This window comes from Gopherus flavomarginatus, chromosome 1 (assembly GCF_025201925.1).
Source record: "Gopherus flavomarginatus isolate rGopFla2 chromosome 1, rGopFla2.mat.asm, whole genome shotgun sequence".
Taxonomy (NCBI): Eukaryota; Metazoa; Chordata; order Testudines; family Testudinidae; genus Gopherus; species Gopherus flavomarginatus.
The window spans coordinates 314,011,706-314,036,712 of record NC_066617.1 but is presented as its reverse complement, the minus strand read 5'-3'; the positions used below and the strand labels follow the sequence as shown (position 1 = coordinate 314,036,712).

General features: G+C 43.4%; 1 protein-coding gene across 3 annotated transcripts in view; it reads right to left on the bottom strand.

The window, feature by feature from the left end:
* FNDC3A (fibronectin type III domain containing 3A) overlaps positions 1-23,633 on the bottom strand; it is a 200,295-nt gene extending 176,662 nt beyond the window's left edge. Inside the window, exons 1-2 of one of the 3 annotated variants that reach the window (XM_050947435.1) lie at positions 23,459-23,633; positions 3,128-3,256 (exon numbers count right to left, since the gene is read on the bottom strand). In XM_050947435.1, coding sequence (XP_050803392.1) covers positions 3,128-3,226 — 99 coding nt within the window. In that variant the 5' untranslated portion in view covers positions 3,227-3,256; positions 23,459-23,633. Of the gene's footprint in view, positions 1-3,127; positions 3,257-10,834; positions 12,379-23,458 lie in introns of those variants that run through there. The other 2 variants (XM_050947442.1, XM_050947493.1) reach the window with 2 other exon arrangements.
* Between the last annotated feature and the right edge of the window lie 1,374 nt (positions 23,634-25,007).

The window sequence follows — 25,007 nt, the reverse complement described above, 5'->3', positions numbered from 1 at the left end:
TTTTAAATCAACTATACACAAATTATCTTTAATTTGCATCCCAAGCAAGGGGGAAAAACTTGTAGGGAAAGACTCCAGAGCTATCTGGATGAATAATTATCTCAAAAAGGTTATTAGGAGTAAGTAGAAAGCCTATAGTGAATGGAAAAAGAGATTGATCAGTGGAGAAAGCTATATCTTGGAGGTTAGAAATTGTATGAATAAAGTGAGAACTGCTAACAGCCAGTCTGAATTAGTTCTTGCAAAGGAAATTAATATAAGTAGTCAGAGGTTTTTTAGTTACACAAAAATAGAATGAAGAAGGATGAGGTCTGTGTGCAGTGTGGATAGGGAGAAGCTTAATGATAATCTAAGTAAGCCAAAAAACTAAATTAATACGATGTCTCTGTTTTCAATAAGGAGAATAATATGGAATATGGGTACGAAGGCAGGATGGCTGATAGAAATGAGTGTATAGAAATAGCTATGACCACAACAGAGGTGGAAGAAAAACTTGAAGAGTTTAATGCACTCAAATCAGAGGGACCAGACAATTTCCACCTCAAAATACTGAAAAAACTGGCACATGAGATTGCTAGTCCAGTAGCAAAGATTTTGAATAAATCTACTTGGGGTACTACTGCATGACTGAAGAATAGCTAATGTCCTACCTATGCTTGTGGGCAATTACAGCTCTGTTAGTCTGATGTCAATAGTATGCAGGATTTTAGAACAAATTGCAAAGGAAAGAATAATTAAATTTATGGAAGTAAACAGAAAATGAGATGTAATGCAACATGGGTTTACTGGGGTATAGACTGTGCCAGTGTGATGGGATGTTTACCATATATCACTTCTGAAAGGAATAAGGAAGCCGAGAAAGGACCAATTAATATGAAAATGCCACACATTCAGGCAGGAGCGGCACCAGGGTTTCTGACATCCTAGGCGAATGGCCATTTCGCCGCCACTCGCGGGTCCAGTGGACCTACCGCAGTCATGCCGGCGGATGGTCCGCTGCTGGAAAGGCTCCGGTGGAGCTGCCGCAGTGATGCCGGCGGGCGGTCCCTTGGTCTAAAGGCTCCGGTGGACCTGCCGCAGGCATGACTGTGGTAGGTCCACCAGAGCCTTTAGACCAGCACATCGTCCGCCGAAATGACTGCGGCAGCTCCACCAGAGCCTTTCCAGCAACGGACCATCCGTCAGCATGACTGCGGTAGGTCCACCAGACCCGTGTGCCGCTTCCCCCCCGGCAAAATAGCACCCCAGGCCATTGCCTAGGTTGCCTAAATGGTAGCGCTGGTCCTGCATTCAGGGACTGGGCTGAAGAAGCAACCCTTGACTGGAAGATGAAGCTTAGTTCAGTAGGTGTGGGCTGGACTAATATAAAGCCAGGAAGATGGCAACAGAAATGGTTGCAGTGAGGAAGACTGCAGCCACCCTCTGTGCACAGAAATGGGATGAAATTCAACAATAGTACAAAGTGCAAGGTTATGCATTTAAGCTTTAATAAGAATTTCTACAAAAAGAGGTGGGCTCATCAGTTGTGACAGATAAGAAAAGTGACCTGAATGTGCTGGTCAATCACAAGATGACTGAGTCACCAATGTGATGCAACTGCAAAAAAGGCAAATGCGATCCTAGGATGGATCAGGCGTGGCATTTTCAATACAGACACAGACATGTGTCATTATACAAGGCACTGGTAAGAACTAATTTTGAATATGGCATACGATTTTGGTTGCCCATGTTCTAGACAGATGAATTCAAACTGGAACAGGTGCAGAGAAGAGCTACAAGGATGATTCAGGGAATGGAGGGCCTGCGCTATGAGAGGGGACTGGAAGAGCTTGGCTTGTTTTAGCATAATGAAAAGAAGGCTGAAAAGGGAACCACAGAGGGTTAAAAGCTATTTAAGCTAAAGGACAATGCTGGCACAAGAACAAAATGGGTATAAATTGCTTGTGACCAAATTCAGGCTGGAAATTAGAAGAAGGTTAGAAACCTTCAGAGTGAGATTCTGGAACAGCCTCCCAATAGGAGTTGTGGGGGGCAAATAACTTAATTAGTTTTGAGAGAGAGATGAATTTATTACTGGGATTATATGACGGGGTTGCATGTGATCATGGGGGCAGGACTTGGCAGCTCTGGGGGTCTCTTCTCATGTATGTCTTATGTCCCTCAAATCTCAAGCTTCAGGGCTTCAACAGGTCAATTGCAAGGATCAGGAAGGGATTTCTACACACTCCTCACCCATCAATGTATTCTTGGTTTTTTTTGCTTTTTGTCTCCTTCCTCTGAAAGATCAGAGATGGCCATGGCTGGAGATGGGACACAGGATAGGGCGGGCCAGTGCTATGAGGTGGCACTGAGGATTCTCTCTCTCATGGGCTTAGCTAGCTAGTTCTTGCTCGCATGCTCAGGGTGTAACTGATCATCATATGGGGGGTTGGAAAAGAATTTTCACCTAGGTCAGATCAGCAGTGACCTCAGGTTTGTGCCTTCTTCTGCAGCATGGGATGTGGGTTATTTGTGGGGATGATCTGGGTTTCTCTCATTTAATCAATTCCCTGCCATTTCAGGAAACTCTGACATTGGTGCATCTCGGTACTGCCTATTCTCTACCTGTGGCACACACCAGTTTAGTCTCTTGTGGGCTGTAATACTTCAATCTAATTTCAGTTGTTGGGTTTAGTGTGTGGGTGGTGGGTGGTGTTTGTGACCTGTGATATACGGGAGATCAAACTAGATGATCTGGTTGTCCATTTTGGCCTTAAACTTTATGATAATTGCTAACAGGCTCTCATTTTAAATACCAAAAAGTTTTTGGAAATATTTACAATCTCTATAGGCAATGTAAATGTCTCAAGAAAAGGATCAGAATCTCGCACCTGCAGTACTCAGACTGCAGTTTCTCTATTCCACAGCCTAAAAAGTGAACAAAAAACACAGTGAGCCTAGATCTACACTGATTTCTCAAGAGATATCAGAATGCTGGGACTATTGTTTAAGACTTTTGCTAATGAGCATTCTGGTGTTTTTCAGGATTTGTAGCTTTTCAAATATCCCACCTCTTCAGCTGGTACATAACCACATTTCTTTTGCATATATGGCAAAAAAGAAAGCAAAGGTGCTGAAGTTTCTTTACCTGCTGTGCGCCATCCCCACTAACAATAGGGGCAGGTAGAAGAGGAATTTCACTACTTATAATCTGAGCGGTATCCAGTAGTGGTGGGTGTTCTGCCATCTTTGATGGAACATTAATTCACAGGATCACCTGTAAAGAAAAACTACCAACATTATAAAATGTGCATGTTATTAAAATATAAGCGAAATCTCATTTCATAGTAAGTATCTTTTAAAATAGTATTTAGTGTTAAAAAGTAAAGTTAACTAGATAATTAAATGCACCAGTATAAATCTTTTTCATAACCCATCTCAAAGGACCTTTCCATAAATAGGACTTTAAGGTTATTTTGGAATGCTAGCACAGTGATTCTCAACCAGGGGTAGGTGTACCATTGGGGGTACGCGGAGGTCATCCAGGGGGTACTCAATTCATCTAGATAATTGTTTCTCAACCTGGGGGTTGCAGCCCATGGGGAAGGGGTTAAGGGATGGGTTTGGGGGGTTGCAAGTGCAGGGTTGGCATTAGGGCAGGAGTGGGCAAAATTTCTGGATCAAGGGACACATCTGGGTGGGAAAACTGTAAGCAGGACCATGAATGTAGGGCTGGGGCAGGGGGTTGGGATGTGGGAGGGGGTGCAGTGTGCAGGAAGGAGCTCAGGGCAACGGGTTGGGGTACAGGAGGGAGGGGTGCAGGAGGGGGCGCGGAGTGCGGGAGGAGGCTTAGGGCTGGGGTGCAGGAAGGGTGCGGCAGGGGTTTAGGGGGCTTAGGGCAGGGTGCTGGTGTGCGGGGTGCAGGAGGGGCTTGGGGTGTGGGCTCCAGCCCAGTGCCATTTACCTCGAACGGCTCCATGGTGGCAGCAGCACACAGCAGGGCTAAGGCAGACTCCCTGCCTGCCCTGGCCCTGCACCACTCTCGGAAGCAGCCAGCATGTCTGGCAGTAGCTCCTGGGAGTGGGGTGGGGCAGGTGGCTCCGCTGTGCACTGCCCTCGCCCGTGGGTATGACCCCCAAAGCTCCCATTGGCCGCGATTCCCCATTCTCAGCCAATAAGAGCTGCGGGCGGGGGGCAGTGCTTGCAGGCGAGGGCAGCACACAGAGCCCTCTGCGTGGAGCCTCGCCATATTAAAACTTAAGTTGACAGCTAGACATCCACGAGGAGATGTCAGAGAGATGGACCAAGATTTTAATTTGTACAGAAGATAATAGGAGTTATCTGGAGTGAAGGTCCACACAGTTGATGGTAGTTAAATTTGAATTTGCAGATGAGATTACCCAGAGATAAGATTTGAGGGAGAAGGAAAGAGGACCAAGGACAGAGCCCTATGGAACACCCAAAGAAAGGTGGAGGTGGGACGAGGAGTACCCTCTTAAGGACATGATAAAGGAATGATTTGAAAAGTAGGATAAGAACCAAAAGAGGGACAGAGTCACAGAAGCCAAGGGAGAAAAAAAAATTGAAAAAGGAGCATTTTCAGTGCCTTTGCAGGTGACAGACAGGTCAAGGGGAATAAGTATATCATAAGCATATTTCCATAAAGAATATGGAATGTAACATCTCAATACAAAAATTAAATTTAATTAAAAACCCACACTGAGTTAGCATATTTTTAAATGAGCAGGAAATGCACAAAATTATTCTTCAAGATTTATTTAAAAAAAAATAAAACACACACCTCCCTTCTAGAAAACCTTGATTAGAGTGTGTCAATATGTGGAGTCATCACAACTAACTCATACTTTCTATCTACTTCCTATGTTGCAAACTATGCTTATTCTCCAATATCTATCTACTCAATGAACACCGCAGAAAGACTCAAAGGACTTTCAGAAGCAAGCAACCATCATCCTTACCATTGTGCTGACAGTAGATTCTAATAATCTGAGGAGCAACATAACCAGGAATGGTTTCATATGGCTTTTTTTTCCTGCTTCTAGGTTATCCAGCTAACCTAGCCTTCCTGTTTTATCAATGTTAGTTTAAACTTCTCTCAGCACCGATATATCTTCTATGTAGTGAGGTACAACAGTGCTGGTGTTCATTATTCACAGCATATTTAATACAATTTCCTTTCAGTGCACTTCAAGTTTGTCTTTGTTACTATCAAACAAGCGAAAGGCTTCTATGCTAACATGGGAATTGACAAAGACAGCTTAATGGCTCTCAACCCTCTACAGCTAAATACCGAAGATACTTATTTGACCAACTGAAAAGATGTTATGCAACCTACAATATAAAAATAGATTTGTTGTCCAATAACCCAAACACAACTGACCAATTTAACTTATTTACCCCTTCCAGGCTGAAACTCTCTTGTAAATTTTCTCTGGGCTTAACTTGGAATACAGAGCTGTAAGCATACAGAAACCTTATGGGGGGAAAAAGCCCAGAGCAGCAAGTGCAGAGTAGCTAGTGCACGATATTCAGTATAAAGTATGAGTGGAAGTAAGGGGGTCTGTAACTAGTTAGTGCAGAGTGGCTAGTACACTTTACATTCACATCCTAGTTTACTCTGCACTAAACTCTCCATGCAGACAAGTCCTAAACCTAGGGCCCTACCAAATTCACAGCCTTGAAAAACATGTCACGGACCATGAAATCTGGTCTTCTGTGTGCTTTTACCCTATACTATACAGATTTCATGGGGCAGACCAGCGTTTCTCAGATTGGAGATCCTGACCCAAAAGGGAGTCACAGGGGGTTTGCAAGGTTATTTTAGGGGGTTTGTGGTATTGTCACCCTTCTGCACTGCCTTCAGAGCTGGGCGGCTGGAGAGAGGTGGCTATTGGCCAGACGCCAAGCTTTCAAGGCAGCACCTGCCAGCAGCAGCACGGCAGTAAGGGTGGCAATACCATACCATGCCCCCCTGACTTCTACGCTTTTGCCTTCAGAGCTGGGTGGCCGGAGAGTTGCAGCTGCTGACTGAAGGCCAAGCTGTGCAGGAAGCAGCACAGAAGTAAAGGTGGCAATACTATACCATGCCATCCTTACTTCTGTGCTGGCGGTGGCTCTGCCTTCAGAGCTGGGCTCCCTGGCAGCAGCCACTACTCTCCAGCTGCCCAGCGCAGAAGGCAGTGCCGCCACCAGCAGCAGCGCAGAAGTAAGGGTAGCAGTACTGCAAACTCCCCCCTCCCCATTACACCACCATGAAATTTCAGATTTAAATAGCTGAAACCATGTAATTTACAATTTTAAAAATCCTATCACCATGAAATTGACCAAAGTGGACTGTGAATTTGGTAGGGCCCTATTATACCTAGACAGTCTAACATCATCTCTTCCCACTGACCAGCTTAGCTACTATTTTTGCTGTCATGCCAGCAGCACAGGTCTTCCCAAAGAGATCATGAGATGCCAGCAGTCTGATTGTTCATTCCTACGGTTCATGGAGTTCCTGTTTTCCTCTTTCTCCACCTAGCTCACAAGTAATATGCATGCTATCAAGCCATCAGTTTGCGTGGTGGAGCAAGTCCAAAGGGTTTAATCCAGTTTATCATTAAATGGGCAAGTTTATTACCCTGAGGTGACCCAGTTGTCTTCCCAGGTCTTATAACACTGAGTTTTTTTGGTCACTTCATATTCTTGTGGCACTACTTGGCTCCTGGGGATGTACATCTCTGTCAGTTACTCAGCCACCTTGTGAAATAGTAAAGGTCAAACCATGGGTTCTGGATCTCCTTTGTACAGATTGATACCAGAAACTGCACTTCCATCTCTGGCTAGCTAGCAGCACATCCATGACAGTCTTCTATGAGATATGCCAACAATAATATCAGCTGGATCACAGAAGCAGAACACACATTGGTCACTCTTAACATAGCACATAACCAAGCTTAACAATGTGTGCAGTGTTATTTGTACAGCTAAATGGCTTCTAGCCTGTGCCTTTAAGGCCTTTAACAAATTAGGACCTATCTACCTTACAAACCCTTTCTAATTCCACAACAATTCAAGGTAACAGTACTCAATGGGACTCAAAACTCAGTTGACAGAGCCTAGATTCAAAGACCTGAGAGCAGAAATCACAGCACTGTCCATGACAGGTCCCCCTCCCCTGGCTGCCCCCTAAACTTCAGAACTGAAGATCAGATGGAGCTCTCATCTAACCATTTTCCTGACACTCTCTTAAAAAGGCGTTAAAAATTACACCTGTGTGTGTACAAACACCCAATACAACGCAGCCCTGATTTTGATTGGAGTCTTGGGGCACTACCACTATGATAAATAATGAACTACAAAGAGGGGGAAAACAAATAAAAGGGCATAAAAGGAACAACAGAATCCTTCAAAATGAAATCAATGCTAAATAATATTTTATTTTGTGCCTAGATAGCATAGTGATGTATTGGAAATGTTGAAGATAGGGGAGTCTCCCAATTTCCTTGTGTCAGTAGAGTAGTCATGTACATGCTTCTGCCTGCGTCCTCTTACAACTACCAGCTCTTGTGAATTAGAAACTCAGAAGGCCTATTCTTCCAATGGGCTTCAGCAGAAAGCTGTGCTGGTGCTCATACTTTCTTCAGTAGGGTTCTTTTGTGGTTAGGCTCCCACAGGAGCTAAGGAAACTCCCCTCCTCAGGCACAATGGAAATTTCTACCATAAAGGTAAAAGCTCATCTGTGCAGGAGGGCAAGAGGTTTCTCGGGGGCTGGTCCAAGACTGAAGAATGAACTGATACACCACCACAAACCTCACCATCTTCCACTTCAAGTGTGAGGAACATGTCTTCAATCTAGCCTTCTCTAACACACACAATACAGCAAGCACATTTAAAAAAACCAAAACCAGAACCCTACCAAAACAAAATGACTATACATAATTTTCCCCCTTGCCAGAGAATGAAAAAGAACGAATCACATGAGACAGATGTTACTCTCTCTGCTTAAAGCACTATTGGAAGGAGTTCACATATTACAGCAGGGATCGGCAACCTTTGGCCCACAGCTCACCAGCACATCCCTCAGATGCCCCATTGGCCTGAGACAGTGAACCGCAGCCAGTGGGAGCCACGATTGGCCAAACCTGCGGACGTGGCAGGTAAACAAACCTGCCTAGCCAGCCAGGGTGCTTACCCTGGCGAGCCGTGTGCCAGAGATTGCTGACCCCTGTATTGCAGCGATGAGGGTGATATCAGAATATACAGAATTAGACAGTGACCCACAAGGTCTGTATCTGGGCTACCAGAATTATTAAGCATGCTAAAGAGATTCTTTTTACATGTTTACACTAGGGCTGTTGAGTGATTAAAAAATTAATTGCGATTAATCGCGTGATTAAAAATATTAATCATGCTGCTAAACAATAATAGAATACCATTTATTTAAATATTTTTGGATGTTTTTCACATTTTCAAATATATTGATTTCTATTACACCACAGAATACAAAGTGTACAATGCTCACTTTATATTTATTTATTACAAATATTTGCATGGTAAAAAAAACATTTTTAATTCACCTAAGTACTTTAGTGCAATCTCTTTATCATGAAAGTTGAACTTATAAATGTACAATTATGTACAGAAAAATAACTAACTGCATTAAAAAAATAAAAACAATGTAAAACTTTAGAGCCTACAAGTCCACTCGGTCCTACTTCAGCCAATCGCTCAGACAAACAAGTTTGGTTGCAATTTGCAGGAGATAATGCTGCCCGCTTCTTGTTCACAGTGTCACCTGAAAGTGAGAACAGGTGTTTGCATGGCACGGTTGTAGCTGGTGTCGCTAGATACTTACGTGCCAGATGCATTAAAGATTCATATGTCCCTTCATGCTTCAACCACCCTGATGACGGATTCTGCATGATAACAATCCAAAGCAGAGCAGACCGACGCATGTCCATTTTCATCATCTGAGTCAGATGCCACCAGCAGAAGGTTGATTTTCTTATTATATAGTTTGGGTTCTATAGTTTCCGCATCTGAGTGTTACTCTTAAGAATTATGAAAACATGTGCCACATCTCGTCCCTCTCAGATTTTGGAAGGCAATTCAGATTCTTAAACCTTTGGTCGTGTGCTGTAGCTATCCTTAGTAATTGCACATTGGTACCTTTTCTGCGTTTTGTCAAATTTGCAGTGAAAGTGTTCTTAAAACGAACACGTGCCGGGTCATCATCCGAGACTGCTACAACATGAAATATATCGCAGAATCCAGGTAAGACAGAACAGGAGACACACAATTCTCCTCCAAGGAGTTCAGTCACAAATTTAATTAAATACATATTTTTTTTAATGAATATCATCAGCATGGATGCATGTCCTCTGGAATGGTGACCAAAGCATGAAGGGGCATATGAATGGTTAGCATATCTGGCATGTAAATACCTTGCAACGCCGACTACAAAAGTGCCATGTGGATGTCTGTTTTCACTTCCAGGTGACATTGTAAATAAGAAGCAGGCAGCAGTATCTCCCATAAATGTAAACAAACTTGTTTGTCTTAGCGATTGGCTGAACAATAAGTAGGACTGAGTGGACTTGTAGGTGCTAAAGTTTTACATAGTTTTGTTTTCGAGTGCAGTTATGTAACAAAAAAACTCCATTTGTAAGTTACACTTTTATGACAAAGAGATTGCACTGCAGTACTTGTATGAGGTGAATTGAAAAATACCATTTCTTTTGTTTATCAATTTTTACAGTACAAATATTTGTAATAAAAAACAACAGTAAGTACTGTACACTTTGTATTCTGTGTTGTAATAAAAATCAATATACAGCTGTACCCTGATATAACACAAATTCACATATAACGTGGTAAAGCAGTGCTCCGGGGGGGGGCAGGGCTGCACACTCTGGCGGATCAAAGCAAGTTCAATATAACGCGGTTTCACCTATAACGCGGTAAGATTTTTTGGCTCCCGAGGACAGCATTATATCGGGGTAGAGGTGTATTTGAAAATGTAGAAAAACATCCAAAATATTTAATAGAATACTAATTGAAATATATTAACAGTGCAATTAATCACGATTAATTTTTTTAATTGCAATTAAGTTTTTTGAGTTAATTGCATGAGTTAACTGTCATCAATCAACAGCACTAGTTTTCACAAACAAGAACTATAACCCAAAGCTACTTAAGGGGTTTTGTCAGTATTTTTGTTTGTAGTTTCACCAGGTTTTCACACCTAGATTTCAGATCCAACAACCAGAGCAAAACCCAGTGTCATAGAATTCCATCTTGCTCACAAACTAGTCCTCCTATTACTCTTGAATTTTTTTTTAATGTCCTTTGTCCTTTCTAAGATGTGTGTTTCCGTTTTAGACAAAGGGTTACTGTTAACTAGACCTGGATGAAAAAATTTAGATGGAACAGCTTTTCATCAGAAAATGCAGTTTCATGAAAATAGAAATGTTTCGTGGGACTGCATCAATTTCAATGAAATTTGACAAACATTTCAAAATGATTCAACATAGAAATAGAGTATTTCATTCCAACTTTCTCATTTTGTTTCATTCTGACTTTTACATTTGTAATATTCACAACGTAAAAATAAAGTATGTAACTACTTAATACTTATAATGTATTTACATTCTATATGTCAACATTATCCAAACAAAACATTTAGACATGACCACTAGATGCTTCAGAATTAAAATATTTAATTATTGACTTTTTATACAAATTTCAAAATGCCAAAATTTCAAGGACAGAAATTCAATTTTCCAACTTGCTCTGTTGTAAATCAATACTGTAAAGGTCTCAGCCATAGTTTTCAAATGAGGACACTTACATAAAGACAATGGTAAAACCTAGAGCCTCCAGAAAGGATCCAATTGACCCATGAGCTGGGTCTGTTCACAGAAATTTTTTGCACGTCTGGAAGGAAAGCATGCTGGAAAGAAAGCAGTAGCTGCTGTCAAATAGAGCCAGTATGATTAAAGTGAGTATCAGCCACAGCAAGAGTATATTTTTCCTGGCTAATACAGAGACCCAAACTCTTAAAGAGATAATAGATTACACCTAAGGAAAATCATTTTGTGGCGATTAGACCTTGACAAACCAGTCATCTAAAGATGGCAAACAAGTACAAACACACATGCTTGTTGTATCCACTTACTGTCTCACCCATTACTTGGACTGTAAACTCTTTGGGGCAGGGGACTGTCTTTTTGTTCTTTGCATGCACAGTGCCTACCACAACGGGCCCCAATTTGCTGAATGGGGCTTTTAGGTACTTAGTTGCCTGTGAGAGGGGTCCCTCAAAAGGAATGAGGTCTTGGAGACATAGAACTGAACAGTGTATCCTTTCTTCACTAATTTACAATGCCTTCCTATACAATTTCACTACATGCTGCAATAAAAGAAAGATGACCCCAAGTTTGTTTTTTACACCTTCAATAGTTCTTCAAAATAGCTATTAGATCTCCTAATTTCCATTTTACATCTCTCCCCTTCCACCCCCCATTACATTAGGTTCCTCTCAAACTCCCCAAGGATTGGAAATTATTATTTTATTTTTTTAGTAAGGAATCTGTTTGGCTCAAAAAAATCTTGAGCCTTGCCAAGTGATCATTTTTTCTTGCCCTCCTTTTTTGTTTAAGGGTACGTACAAATACACAGTGACGCAATTATATTAGTAAGGGAACTCCATGCCAAATAATTTCCCCCTTTTTGACTGGCTTCCTCTTTTTAAAAGGTTATTTCAAATATTCACTGTCAGAGTGGTAGTTTTTAGTAAGATCTTTGCAGTACACATGGAACTACTATGTAATTATTAAATAATACTGATCTAAATTTTATTGATATTGTATATGGGCACAGAAATTTAAGTTCTGTGCTCCCCCAGGCTCTTCCTCTCCCCATCCTGGCTCAAACTCGCTTTTCCCTTCCTCCCTCCGTCCCCAGTTCCAGCAGGCACTTGCTCTTTTACCCACAGCCCCAGGGCCAGGAGGAGCTACTCAGTGAGGTAAAGTTACTGTCTGGTTATACTGTTGTTATACTTCCCTGTATGGGTATAAGGGTCTAGCTTATATGAGGCTATTGGGGAAAAACAAGCAGAAAGGCAACACAATGAATCTAGATAAGCAACCTCCTACCAAAAAACTGTGAAGGCAATTACAGTTCAGTGGCCTAGTTTCATGCTTCAGCCCAAAGTTACAGTTGTTTTGCTAGTGCTAACAGATCAAAGGTCTATGAACAGTTAAAGTGATTTAGGGCATGTATATACTTCAAATTTTGGTTGACACAAACTACAGCAGCATCCAGCTGCTGAAGTTAGTATATCACTCATGTGCATGCATACTTAGCAGCTTGTGGTGGCACTGGACATATCTACCAGGAATGCTTGGGTCAATGCAAAGTGCAATACACGATGGATTGTAATTCCAGTATGCCATGCATTGCCCCACCCCCACAAAAAAGCAATGCCTTTTGGAAAATTTTTGCAATGTGTTGTGGGATAGAAATGATTCACCCAAGGATCTCTGGGAGGTAGGGGGTCAAGTTGCCACCTCATCCCATAGTTTTTGTACTTTTATTTTTTTTTAATCCTACAAACCTGTGATACTTTTTGATGTCCACCATCTATAATGGAAGCATGGAGCCTGAAGAGCTATGCATTATTCTCATGATTGTTGTAAATACAGGACACATGATTCTCCTGTATTTGGAGATTCACAGGAACAACCGCAACAACAGGGGACATGATGATGCCTTAGGACAGATTCTGACGGGATAAAACAATTCAAGTTGCAGACAGTGAAGTGCTGCTTCTGGGCCTGAGAAACAAGCACTGACTACTGGGATCACATCATAATGCAAGTTTGGGAAAACAAGCAGTGGCTGCAGAACTTTTGGATGCAAAAGGCCATATATATATTTCTGGATCTGTGTGCTGAGCTTGCCCCAGGTCTCCACCACAGGAACACAAAATTGAGCTGCACTGACAACTGAGAAGAAAGGGACAACCACAGCCTGGAAATGTGTAATGTCAGACTGCTACTAATCAGTGGGAAATCAGTTTGGAGTAAGAAAATCCATGGCAGGTGCCATCGTCATGCAAGAGTGTTGGCCATTAATCATCTTCTGCTACACAGGACTGAGACCTTTGGTAGCATGCAGGACACAGTAGATAGATTTGCAGCAAAGGGGTTCCTGGACTGCAGTGGAGCAATAGATAGCATGCTCAGGAGGAGGGATAGCTCAGTGGTTTGAGCATTGGTCTGCTAAAACCAAGGTTGTGAGCTCAATCCTTGAGCAGGCCATTTAGGGAACTGGGGTAAAGATCTATCCTGGGATTGGGCCTGATTTGAGCAGAGGGTTGGACTAGATGACCTCGAGGGTCCCTTCCAACCCTGATATTTCTATTGCATGCACATCCCCATTTTGGCACTAGTCCACCTTGCCACAGAGTACATCAACGGAAAGGGTTACTTACACAAACATTAGAAGATCATTGGAGACACTTCACTGGTATCAATGTGGGCTGGTCAGGGAAGGTGCATGTCATCTTTATGAACACAAACTGTTCAGAAAGCTGCAAACAGGGCCATTCCTTCCTCACTGGTAGATTCCCACTGACTATATTGAAATGCCAATAGTGATTCTGGGGGATCCAGCCTACCTTTTGCTCTCCTAGCTCGTGAAAACATACACTGGTTACCACAAAGCAAAGATTCTACCACCAGCTCAACAGGTACAGAATGACTGTTGAATATGCTTTTGGTAGATTGAAGAGACGCTGATAGTGTTTACTCACTAGATGGAATTTCAGTTAAAACAATATCCCAGTGTTTATAGCTGCATGTTGTGTCCTGCATAATTTCTGAGGCAAATGGGGGAAAGCTACCACCATGGTGGAGGTAGAACATCTGTCTGCTGACTTTGAACAGCCAGACACAGGGCTATTACAAGAGCTCAGTGTGAAACTATGCAGTTAAAGAAGCCTTTAAAAGAGCATTTTAACAGGCTGTGGAGGACAGCTCTCTAGCCCTAAAGCTTCAGTTCCTAATAGCACCTATGCGGTGCTTGATGTACTTTTATAAATATGACTGGGTGTTTTCTTGAACCTATGAGTTATCTGGTGCTCTACATTTACAATGTACTGGATGCTTTGGGTACCCCATCCACTCTACAATGCGTTGTGAACTAATAAACAATCTTATTTAAAAAAACAAATTTATGAGTGGCAAAAACAGTACAGAAAAACAATGTGGAAAAAACAGGCAATGCTATACAAACTGTAAATATAAATTAACAGAATGGCACTTTGAAATTAGAAAGGTAGAAAAAAAATGTCGATTTCAGTGCCCAGAGTCCATTGTGGCTACATGTATACCATTCTTTGTTGTCCTCTGACACAGAGTGGTAGAGGTACAGATGCAACCTGTGATGCCATGTGGAATGCTGGGGTACGTAGAGAGCCACTACCATGGAGTTCTCTAAGGACTGCAAAAAGTGAAGAGTCAGACATATGGACCTGTATATCAACCAGGGTCTGCAGCATTTGTGTTTGCTGCTTAAGAAGCCCTGTTATGTGTTGGTGCATCACCTTCTCAGTTTCTTGGGCCTTTCTCCTGTCCCTTTTCAGTGCTCTCTGCTGTGTCAGCCCTCCAGGCCCTCTGCTTGCAGTCCAATGCAGCACCGTCTTGCAGGATTTCACCAACTGTGTCCTTTCCACTTCTACTTTCCCCTCATGGGGCCAGGTGTTCTGCAGATGTGGAAGGGGAACTCTCCAAGACTGCAATGGTAGCAGCTGCTGATAAAGATAGACATCATTAGATTTACAGTGACAACAGAAAGGGAAGGGTAAGTTTCAAGACTACCTCCCTTATTCCAAAATTTAAAAAAAAAAGAAAAAACTTTAATAAGATTATTATAGAAACGTAGAATTGTAGGACCAGAAAGGACCTCATGAGGTCACTTAGTCCAGTTTCCTGCACTCATGGCAGGACCAAGTTATTACCTAGACCATTTCTGACAAGTGTTGGTTTATAACCTGCTCTTAAAAATCCCCAGTGACTGAGATTCCACAATCTCCCTATGCAAATTATTTCAGTGCTTAACCACTCTGACAGTTAAGAAGTTTTTCCTGATATCCAACCTAAACTGCCCTTGCTGCAATTTAACACTTTTGCTTCTTGTCCTATCCCCAGAGGTTAACAAGAACAATTTTTCTGACTCCTCCTTGTAACAACCTCTTATGTTCTTGAAAGCTGTTATGTCCCCTCTCAGTCTTCTCTTCTCCAGACTAAACAAACCCACTTTTTTTTCCCCAATCTTCCCTCAGAGGTCATGTTCTCTAGACCTTTTGTTGCTCTTCCCTGGACTTTTGAGCTGTGCTCAAGCTCTAGGCAAAAACCTGCAGCTCCACTGCTCCGGAGCTGCTCTGCACTCCAGCTCCGGGCTCCGCTCCAAAGTCCTGCTTTCTCCCATTTGTCCATATCTTTCCTGAAATGTGGTGCCCAGAACTGGACACATGCCTCAAATGGAGTACTAGGCAGCGCGGAGTAGAGCAGAAGACTAACTTCTCCTATCTTGCTTATAACACTCCTGCTAATAGATCCCAGAATTATGTTTGCTTTTTTTCCAACAGTGTTACACTGTTGACTCATGTTTAGCTTGTGACCTACTATGACTCCCAGATCCCTCTCTGCAGTACTCCTTCCTAGGCAGTCATTCCCCATTTTGTATGCCTGCAACTGACTGTTCCTTCCTAAGTGGAGTACTCTGGATACGTCCACTATTGATACGCTGCTTCCGGTGCTGTGTAGAAGCACTCGCCCTCCAACTGCAGTTCTGCAACCACAGTGAATACGGACTGCCAGAGGCAGGGAAGAAAAGGAATGTTGGTTGTATGAAATAGAATTTCAGCCCCTAATCCAGAGGTGCTGGAACTAGGGGTGCTGCAGCACTCACTGGCTTGAAGTGGTTTCCCTTATACACAGGGTTTACAGTTTGGTTCAACGGTTCTCAGCACCCACACTACAAGAATTGTTCCAGCACCCCTGCCCTAATCCATGGGTCCAGGTATAGGGCAACTGTACTGAATATTTACACAATTTTTCCCTACTAGTGGTTGTGATTTTAGCTGATTTCACTCCTGAGAGTAACAAAGGCGCAGAGAGCTCAGCTTCTACTGGCACCCCAAACCAACCCAGACCTGTATGCCACTAGCCAGTTTACTGTAATACTGCCAGTTAAACTCATTGCAAACTGGTGTGGGAAAATTTCCTTCCACAGAGGAAGAAATAAAGGACAGTCATCCCTAGAAGCCTCTGGGAAAGGACTGTGGAGTACCTCCATGAAAGTTTCATTGAGATCTCTCAGGAGGATACAAGATACAGCCCTATGTACATAAACTGCTCTGCATGCCCTACTCCCCACTTAAACAGGGAAATGAAAAGCAGGTACCAACTCTACCTTTGTTTGTTGAACCACTACATCTTCTCGTGTAAACAATGAAAATTCAATACTTGATCATGATACCTCGGAGATGGTGGGGGGAATCTTTAAATGTCAACACTTTAAGGAAAGATTTATGCACACACTTACCTTAAGTCCCTTCCTCTTCATCTGGCTCATCCATGCTCAGATGGCAGGACTGACTAGACTGTGTGGGAGTCCTGAACAAGTTCTGGGTCACAGCATATCTAGATTCCCCCTCTCCACCTGGCATCTCCTTCTTCTCCTTGCTGTTCACAGCAGAAATCTCGGTCTCAGGCTCCTCCAAGGTATTCATGCTGGTTTGTGGGGTGCTGGTGGAGTCTCTGCCAAGTATGGCATGCAGGTTATAGTAAAGGCGGCAGTTGTGCAGCTCAGACTAGATCGACTGTTGGCTTCCTGGCTTTGCGATACACGTGCTGCATTTCCTTTGCTTTCACGTGGCACTGCTCCTGAGCTGTCATACCCCTTTGCCTGCCTCCCCCATTCAATCTTTTTGTAGATGTCCAAATTTCCGTGGCTGCCTACATTGCACAGCCTCTTCTCACAAGCCCAGGAGATCCAACACTATGTCTACTTCAGGCAGGAGTTCATCTAGTACATGGAGCTCGCATTGTCACTTGTGCACAACAAGAGAGAGTTGCTATTGTCCAAGGTGTGCTTGGTAGGAAGAGACATTTCAAAAACACACAGGGGAAGGGGTTAAGAGGGAAGAAGAGTGGATTTTGGTCTCTGACCTCTCGGAATTGGAGTCTACAACTGTGACCAGAACAATCACTGTATCAGGGAATGTGGCATTGTGGGACAGCTACTGGAGGACCGTTAGGCTCAAGACAGATCACACAGCATCTCTACTTGCACTGCATCAACTTCAAAAAGCCAAACATGACTCTACACCAGGGGTTGGCAACCTCTGGCACACGGCTCGCCAGGGTAAGCCCCTTGGCGGGTCGGGCCAGTTTGTTTACCTGCTGCGTTGGCAGGTTCGGCCGATCGTGGCTCCCACTGGCCACAGTTTGCCGCTCCAGGCCAATGGGGGCAGCGGGAAGCGGCACGGGTGAGGGGTGTGCTGGCCATGGCTTTCTGCCGCCCCCATTGGCCTGGAGCGGCAAACCACGGCCAGTGGGAGCTGCAATCAGCTGAACCTGCTGAGGCAGCAGGTAAACAAACTGGCCCGGCCCACCAGGGTTCTTACCCTAGCGAGCCGCATGGCAGAGGTTGCCAACCCCTGCTCTACACCATTCAAGGAAGTAGTTTTATTGCATTGCCATAATGAGGCACTTATGTCAATGGGAGAGATTTGCAAGGCAACTTGCATAAACCCAAATCTGTAGTGTAGACTAGGCCTTAGTTTCTGGGATTGGGAGGAGGGGGAGGGCTGATCAAGAAGACTGGACAGCTTTTAAATGACACCCACCCAGGTGTGAATTGTCCTGCGAGTTAAAGAAACAGATTTCATTGCCCACACACTGTTTGTCACAGAACCATAGGACTGGGAGGGACCTTGAGAGGTGATCTAGTCCAGTCCCCTGCACTCATGGCAGGACTAAGTATGGGATCGTGCTTCATTTTGTAGCACATAGTGAAATTGCTAACTATAAATAGTGACAAAAGATTACACTATTCAGTTCTGTCTCTCCTGGCCCTCTTTCACCATTTCTTTTCAGGAATCCCTCTCACAAGCAACTAAGAGAAAGTTCTCTCTCTAAGAACTCAGAATAGTAGAAGGCATCTTGCTAGTATTATAGGTATATTTTTTATTCATTGTGTTACACTTGACTAAGATGAGGATAAAAGGAAAATATAGTATTCCATGGCATGGTCCTTACCACTGAAATTCTCATTAGATTTTTACAGAATCTTTTAAGTTCCGTATTACTCCTGCATCTTTTGCCTTCCTCTGCAGCATGAGGCACAGGTCACTTTCAGGTTTAAAGTAGTGTAAAACGGTGGATTCTCTGTAACTTGAAGTCTTTAAATCATGATTTGAGGACATTGGTAAGTGAGGCAGAGGTTAGGAGTCTATTTCAGGAAGGGGTATGTGAGGTTCTGTGGCTTGCAATGTGCAAGGGGTCAGACTAGATAATCACAATGGTCCCTTCTGACCTTAAAGTCTATGAGTCTACATAGTTACAGACAGATATTACAGTATATCACTGACAGACATTATGAAAAGATAGAGGAAGGAGAGTTATTGCCAAAGTTCTCTTTCCATCACTAGGTATTCTAGTGCACTTATTGTTTATCTTCTTATAGTAGTATACAGACATTTACAGTTTTTGTCAATGTGCCTACTTGTATTTATCTTCTTAACCTGAAAGAGATCTCTCTGTTCCCCAGTATTAATCCACATCTGCCGCCTAGGCAGCAAAAAAACCAAACCTAATCTAGCTATTCCCTGCTTTGCTGTAAAAAGATGAAGCTACCTCCTGATAAACTGTAGAGAATAGGTAACTTTTCAGTACAAAAATTTAAAGTGTATTGAAAAACTGAAGTTGGGACTCATAAGATTTACTTTAATATCAATCTAATATCAAACTAGTGATACAGTAGTTAGTATACTAGATTAGGAAGAAGACATAAGACAAGGCCTGGCAACAGCATTCTTAACACACAAGATTGTGCTACACAGAACTCCTGGCTTTGCTTACTGAAGACAGTGAATAGTGTACTTTGAGCAGTACATTATTCGGTGGATTCTGGCATTTACTTTCAGAAAGGAGAACTATGGAAAAATGAGGAGGTTAGTTAAACAGAAATTAAAAGGTACAGTGACTAGAGTGAAATCCCTGCAAGCTGCATGGACACTTTTCTAAGACACCATAATAGAGGCCCAACCTAAATGTATACCCCAAATTAAAAAACACAGTAAAAACTAAAAAAGAGCCACCGTGGCTTAACCATGTAAAAGAAGCAGTGAGAGATAAAAATGCATCTTTTAAAAAGTGGAAGTCAAATCCTAGTGAGGTAAATAGAAAGGAGCATAAACTCTGTCAAATTAAGTGTAAAAATGTAATATGAAAAGTCAAAAAGGAGTTTCAAGAACAGCTAGCCAAAAACTCAAAAGGTAATAAAACGTTTTTTAAGTACATCAGAAGCAGGAAGCCTGCTAAACAACCAGTGGGGCCCCTGGACAATTGAGATACAAAAGGAGCACTTATAGACGATAAAGTCATTGCAGAGAAACTAAATGAATTCTTTGCTTCAGTCTTCATGGCTGAGGATGTTAGGGAGATTCCCAAACCTGAGTCGTCCTTTGTAGGTGACAAATCTGAGGAATTGTCACAGATTGACGTGTCACTAGAGGAGGTTTGGGAATAATTGATAAACTTAACAGTAACAAGTCACTGGGATCAGATGGCATTCCCCCAAGAGTTCTGAAAGAACTCAAATGTGAAACTATGGTTTGTAACTTGTCCTTTAAATCAGTTCCTGTACCCAATGGCTGGAAGATAGCTAATACAATGCCAATATTTAAAAAGGGCTCTAGAGGTGATCCCAGCAATTACAGTAAGTCTAACGTCAGTACCAGGCAAATTAGTTGAAACAATAGTAAAAAATAAAATTGTCAGACACATAGAAGAATGTAAAATGTTGGGCAAAAGTCAACATGGTTTCTGTAAAGGGAAATCATGTCTTACCAATCTATTAGAGTTCTTTGAAGGGGTCAACAAACATGTGGACACGGGGATCCAGTGGACACAGTGTACTTAGATTTCCAGAAAGCTTTTAACAAGGTCCCTCATCAAAGGCTCTTACTCAAATACAGTTGTCATGGGATAGGAGGGAAGTTCCTTTCATGGATAGAGAACTGGTTAAAAGACAGGGAAAAAAGGGTAGGAATAAATGCTAAATTTTCAGAATGGAGAGGGGTGTTCCCCAAGGGTCAGTCCTAGGACCAATCCTATTCAATTTATTCATAATGATCTGGAGAAAGGGGTAAACAGTGAGGTGGCAAAGTTTGCAGAGGATACTAAACTGCTCAAGATAGTTAAGACCAAAAGCAGACTGTGAAGAACTTCAAAAAGATCTCACAAAACTAAGTGATTGGGCAACAAAATGGCAAATGAAATTTAGTGTGGATAAATGTAAAGTAATGCACATTGGAAAAAATAACCCCAACTATACATACAATATGATGGGGGCTAATTTAGCTATAACTAATCAGGAAAGAGATCTTGGGAGTCATTGTGGATAGTTCTCTGAAGACATCTACACAGTGTGCAGCAGCAGTCAAAAAAGCAAACAGGATGTTAAGAATCATTAAAAAAGGGATAGAGAATAAGACGGAGAATATATTATTGCCCTTATATAAATCCATGGTACGCCCACATCTTGAATACTGCGTGCAGCTATGGTCCCCTCACTGCAAAAAAGATATACTGGCATTAGAAAAAGTTCAGAGAAGGGCAACTAAAATGATCAGGGGTTTGGAATGGGTCCCATATGAGGAGAGATTAAAGAGGCTAGGACTTTTCAACTTGGGAAAGAGGAGACTAAGGAGGGATGTGACAGAAATATATAAAATCATGAGTGATGTGGAGAAAGTGAATAAGGAAAAGTTATTTACTTGTTCCCATAATATAAGAACTAGGGGCCACCAAATGAAATTAATGGGGCAGCAGGTTTAAAACAAACAAAAGGAAGTAGTTCTTCACACAGCGTACAGTCAACCTGTGGAACTTCTTGCCCGAGGAGGTTGTGAAGGGTAGGTTTATAACAGGGTTTAAAAGAGAACTAGATAATTCCTGGAGGTTAAGTCCATTAATGGCTATTAACCAGGATGGGCAAGAAATGGTGTCCCTAGCCTCTGTTTGTCAGAGGGTGGAGGTGGATGGCAGGAGAGAGATCACCTGATCATTACCTGTTAGGTTCAATCCCTCTGGGGCACCTGGCATTGTCCACTGTCAATCGACAGGATACTGGGCTGGATGGACCTTTGATCTTACCCAGTATGACCACTCTTATGATCTTCTGGGTCTTTTCAACTAGCATATTTGTATCCAGTTAGCTTCTGGCGTTCCATGAGCCTGTTCAAATTTGTATACAATACTCCACTACCTAACCATCACAACCTGATCCCTATTCTGGGATTCAGAGGACCTGGGTTTTATTCCCAGCTCTGGCACTTGCCTGCTGGGTGAACTTGGGTAAGTCACTTCACTTTTCTGTGCCTCTGTTTCCCCGCCTGCAAGATGGGGATAACGAAACCCACTTCCTTTGTAAATCATTTTGATTTACTGATGAAAAGTGAAGCAGAAGAGCTATGTATTACTACTCCACTAGTAGGAGCATATTAGCCACTTGGGTCTCCAGACCAAACTCTTTAGCCTTTCCTCAAGCTGAGTTCTTAGGTATTTAGGCATCTAAATACCTTTCAAAAGCTGGCTCTTGGAGCTTAAGCAATGAACAATTTGATTACCTAGCACAGAGGTTCAGAGTAACAGTTTGGACACTGCCTGCTCAGCTGTCTACCACATACACACACTCTCAACACAGAGCTATGACAGACTCTACCTTCAATCAGGGACCAAGTTTTTTTTTTAGACAGACACCCCTAATATGAATATGCATGTACATATATATACCCATATATAATGACCAAATCTTGCAAATATTTTTGCAGATAATTAACTTCACATAAGCAGGTGACCTTGGGGAAGTCCTGGCTGCAATGAGTGCACTCCTATGTGCAGAGCTAGCTATATATGCCTAGGTCTTTGCAGGGCTGTGACTTGTATTAGAGCAGTTGACAGTATTTGAGATCATGTATTTTTAAGAAGTGATTTTAAGACATTGTACTAGATTTAAACAGATAATTAAAACACAAAACCACCGAGTACCCACAAGTTCTAAAAATAAAAAAGCCTGTATTTTTGAAACTTGCAAAAGAAGTTACTTTTTGAACTGAGACACTGTATGCCAAGCGGTAGTCTACAGTGAAATTTTATAAGCCGGTCAGAAACCACCTTGAAAAACAAGATTTAAAATTAAGTCACTAACATGTCCATAAACCATTGTCCACAAAGTGTTGGGGTTTTTTAGGTTATGAAAACAACTTATTGTTCACTTATGTTTATTTACCTAGTTCCTACAATAAAAATAGGCTCATCAGTTTCACTTGTACTGCAAGTTAGTTTCACTTTCTGATTGCCAGGAAGCAACATCATGTTTTTGTTTGCATTCCACACCCTGTGTGTACGTGTTTGGGGTTTTTTTGGTTTTGGTTTCGGATTTTTAAAATTTAAAGAACCAGGAAAATATTTCAATTCATATTACCGATTTATTTATCTATTTTAAGAATTTAGAGTGTAAGTCTAGCTGGAAACCTCTCTTTAAATCGTAACTACACTGGCAGTTTTCACACTATTTCCAAAAGGAAACCAAACGATCATTATCAACTCTCATGGTCTGTGAAGCCAAGTTATGAGAGGGCACTTTCTAGTTTGCAGGGGAAGACAGCATCTTCAGGAACAGGTACCGCAGCCTGCCCCTTGATTGCCGAGCTCACCGTCTGTACTGGTAACGCTTCACCTATGCCCTCCCACACACACACCCCCACCACGATGCACCCACCCCTTTCACTGCCTAACTTTCACCAAGAGACTTTTCCACTGACAACGGACTTGACATCCCGCGAGCGACACACGCAGCAGCAGCCGCCCCGCGCTCTGCCCTGGCCCGCGCCCCTGCACACGGACGTTTCTCCCGAAGAAGCCCAGCGTGTCTCTGAGCCCCCGAGCCAGGGGGACAAAGTTGGCGCCGAGGGCTTTGCAGCCCGAACAGCCAAGTCCCAGACCCGGAGCCGGAGCCAAACCCTGCCCGGCCAGGACGGACGAGCCAGTCTCGGGGGGCGGGGTACGAGCTAAGGGAGCTGAAATCCGGCTCCCCAGAGGGGAGGGTGTTAACCTGCCCGGCCGCCCCGCGAGTGCAGGCAGAGGGGGACGGACCGGACCGGACCGGACCTACTCACCGCCAGGGCTCCGCAGCTAACGGTTCGGCGCCGCTCACCGGCAGCAGCCGCGGGCAGGGGGCTCCCAATGTCGCAGCTGGAGCAGGGGCGGGGCGGCACCAGCGGCTCTCTCCGCCCCCTCAGCTACCTGCGCTGCGCCTGGACCTGTCCCAGCAGCGCATCGCTGCCGCCCCGCCCCGCCCCGCCCCGCCTCGCCTCGCCTCGCTCGCGGGAGCGCGGCCGCCAGCTCAGTCAGGGGAGAGGGAGACGCTCACTCAGGAGAGACTCGGTTCCAACACGCTCTGCGCCTGCGCTGCGGGAGGGGGTGTTTGTCAGCAGAGAAGCACAGGGTGGGAAAGGGGCGGGGCGGAGGCAGGGCATAGAAAGCCCCGCCCCCTCTCGTTGCCACTGTTGCTCAGGGGGGTGGGTGGGTGCCCAGGCAGGGGTGATGCACCAGCAACCTGTCACTCAGCTCCTCCGTGGAAGGGGAGGACAAATAGCCTGTTGCGTGTCTGTCACTGGCCTCTTTAGCATTCATGGTAAAAGTCATGAAAGGCCTACTTCAGCCTTCTCACACCACCCACTATCTCATCCCTGGAATAGCAGGAGAGGGCCAGGGCTCATGTTACTTTGAGCACACTGATGGCTCTCTCTGGCACTCAGAAGCAAGCAGCAGGCACATGCTTATTACAGGTACCAATACTCCAGCACTGCTGCCCTTCCTTCTCCCCAGCCATAGTAACTAACAGCTGATGCTTCAGGAAAAGTGCAGTTATGCATCTCCAGTTATTCAGTAGTGTACATGAGGAAAGGAGGTGCTATCCTTTCCTAATACCCCCAGTTTTAAAGTGGCAGCTGAACCATGAGCTATGATTATCCCTTGCTTAACGTTTATCATTTTAGACATTATTATGGGTCAACCTTAACCAGCTACAGTATTTGACTTAGGGCAAGTCTACACTACAAAATAAAGTCGACCTAAATTATGTCAACATATGGGCAACGCCGTAATTAAATCACTTCTGCATGTCCAAACTACACTCCTTGTGTTGGTAGTGCATGTCCTCTACTACCACCATTTGCACTGATGCAGAGAGCAATGCACCGTGGGTAGCTATCCCACTGTGCAACTTGCCACCATCTAGCGCAGGGTGTTTTGAGAACATGAGAACAGCCATACTGTGTCAGACCAATGGTCCATCTAGCCCAGTATCCTGTCTTCCAGCCCAGTATCCTGTCTGCCAACAGTGGCCAATGCCAGATGCCCCAGAGGGAAGGAATAGAACAGGTAATCATCAAGTGATCCATCTCCTGTCGCCCATTCCCAGCTTCTGGCAAACAGAGGCTAGCGACACCATCCCTGTCCATCATGTCTAATAGCCATTGATGGACCTATCCTCCATGAACTTATCTAGTTCTTTTTTGAACCCTGTTATTGTCTTGGCCTTCACATCCTCTGGCAGAGAGTTCCACAGGTTAACTGTACTTTGTGCGAAGAAATACTTCCTTTTGTTTGTTTTAAACCTGTTGCTATGAATTTCATTTGGTGACCCCTAGTTCTTATGTTATG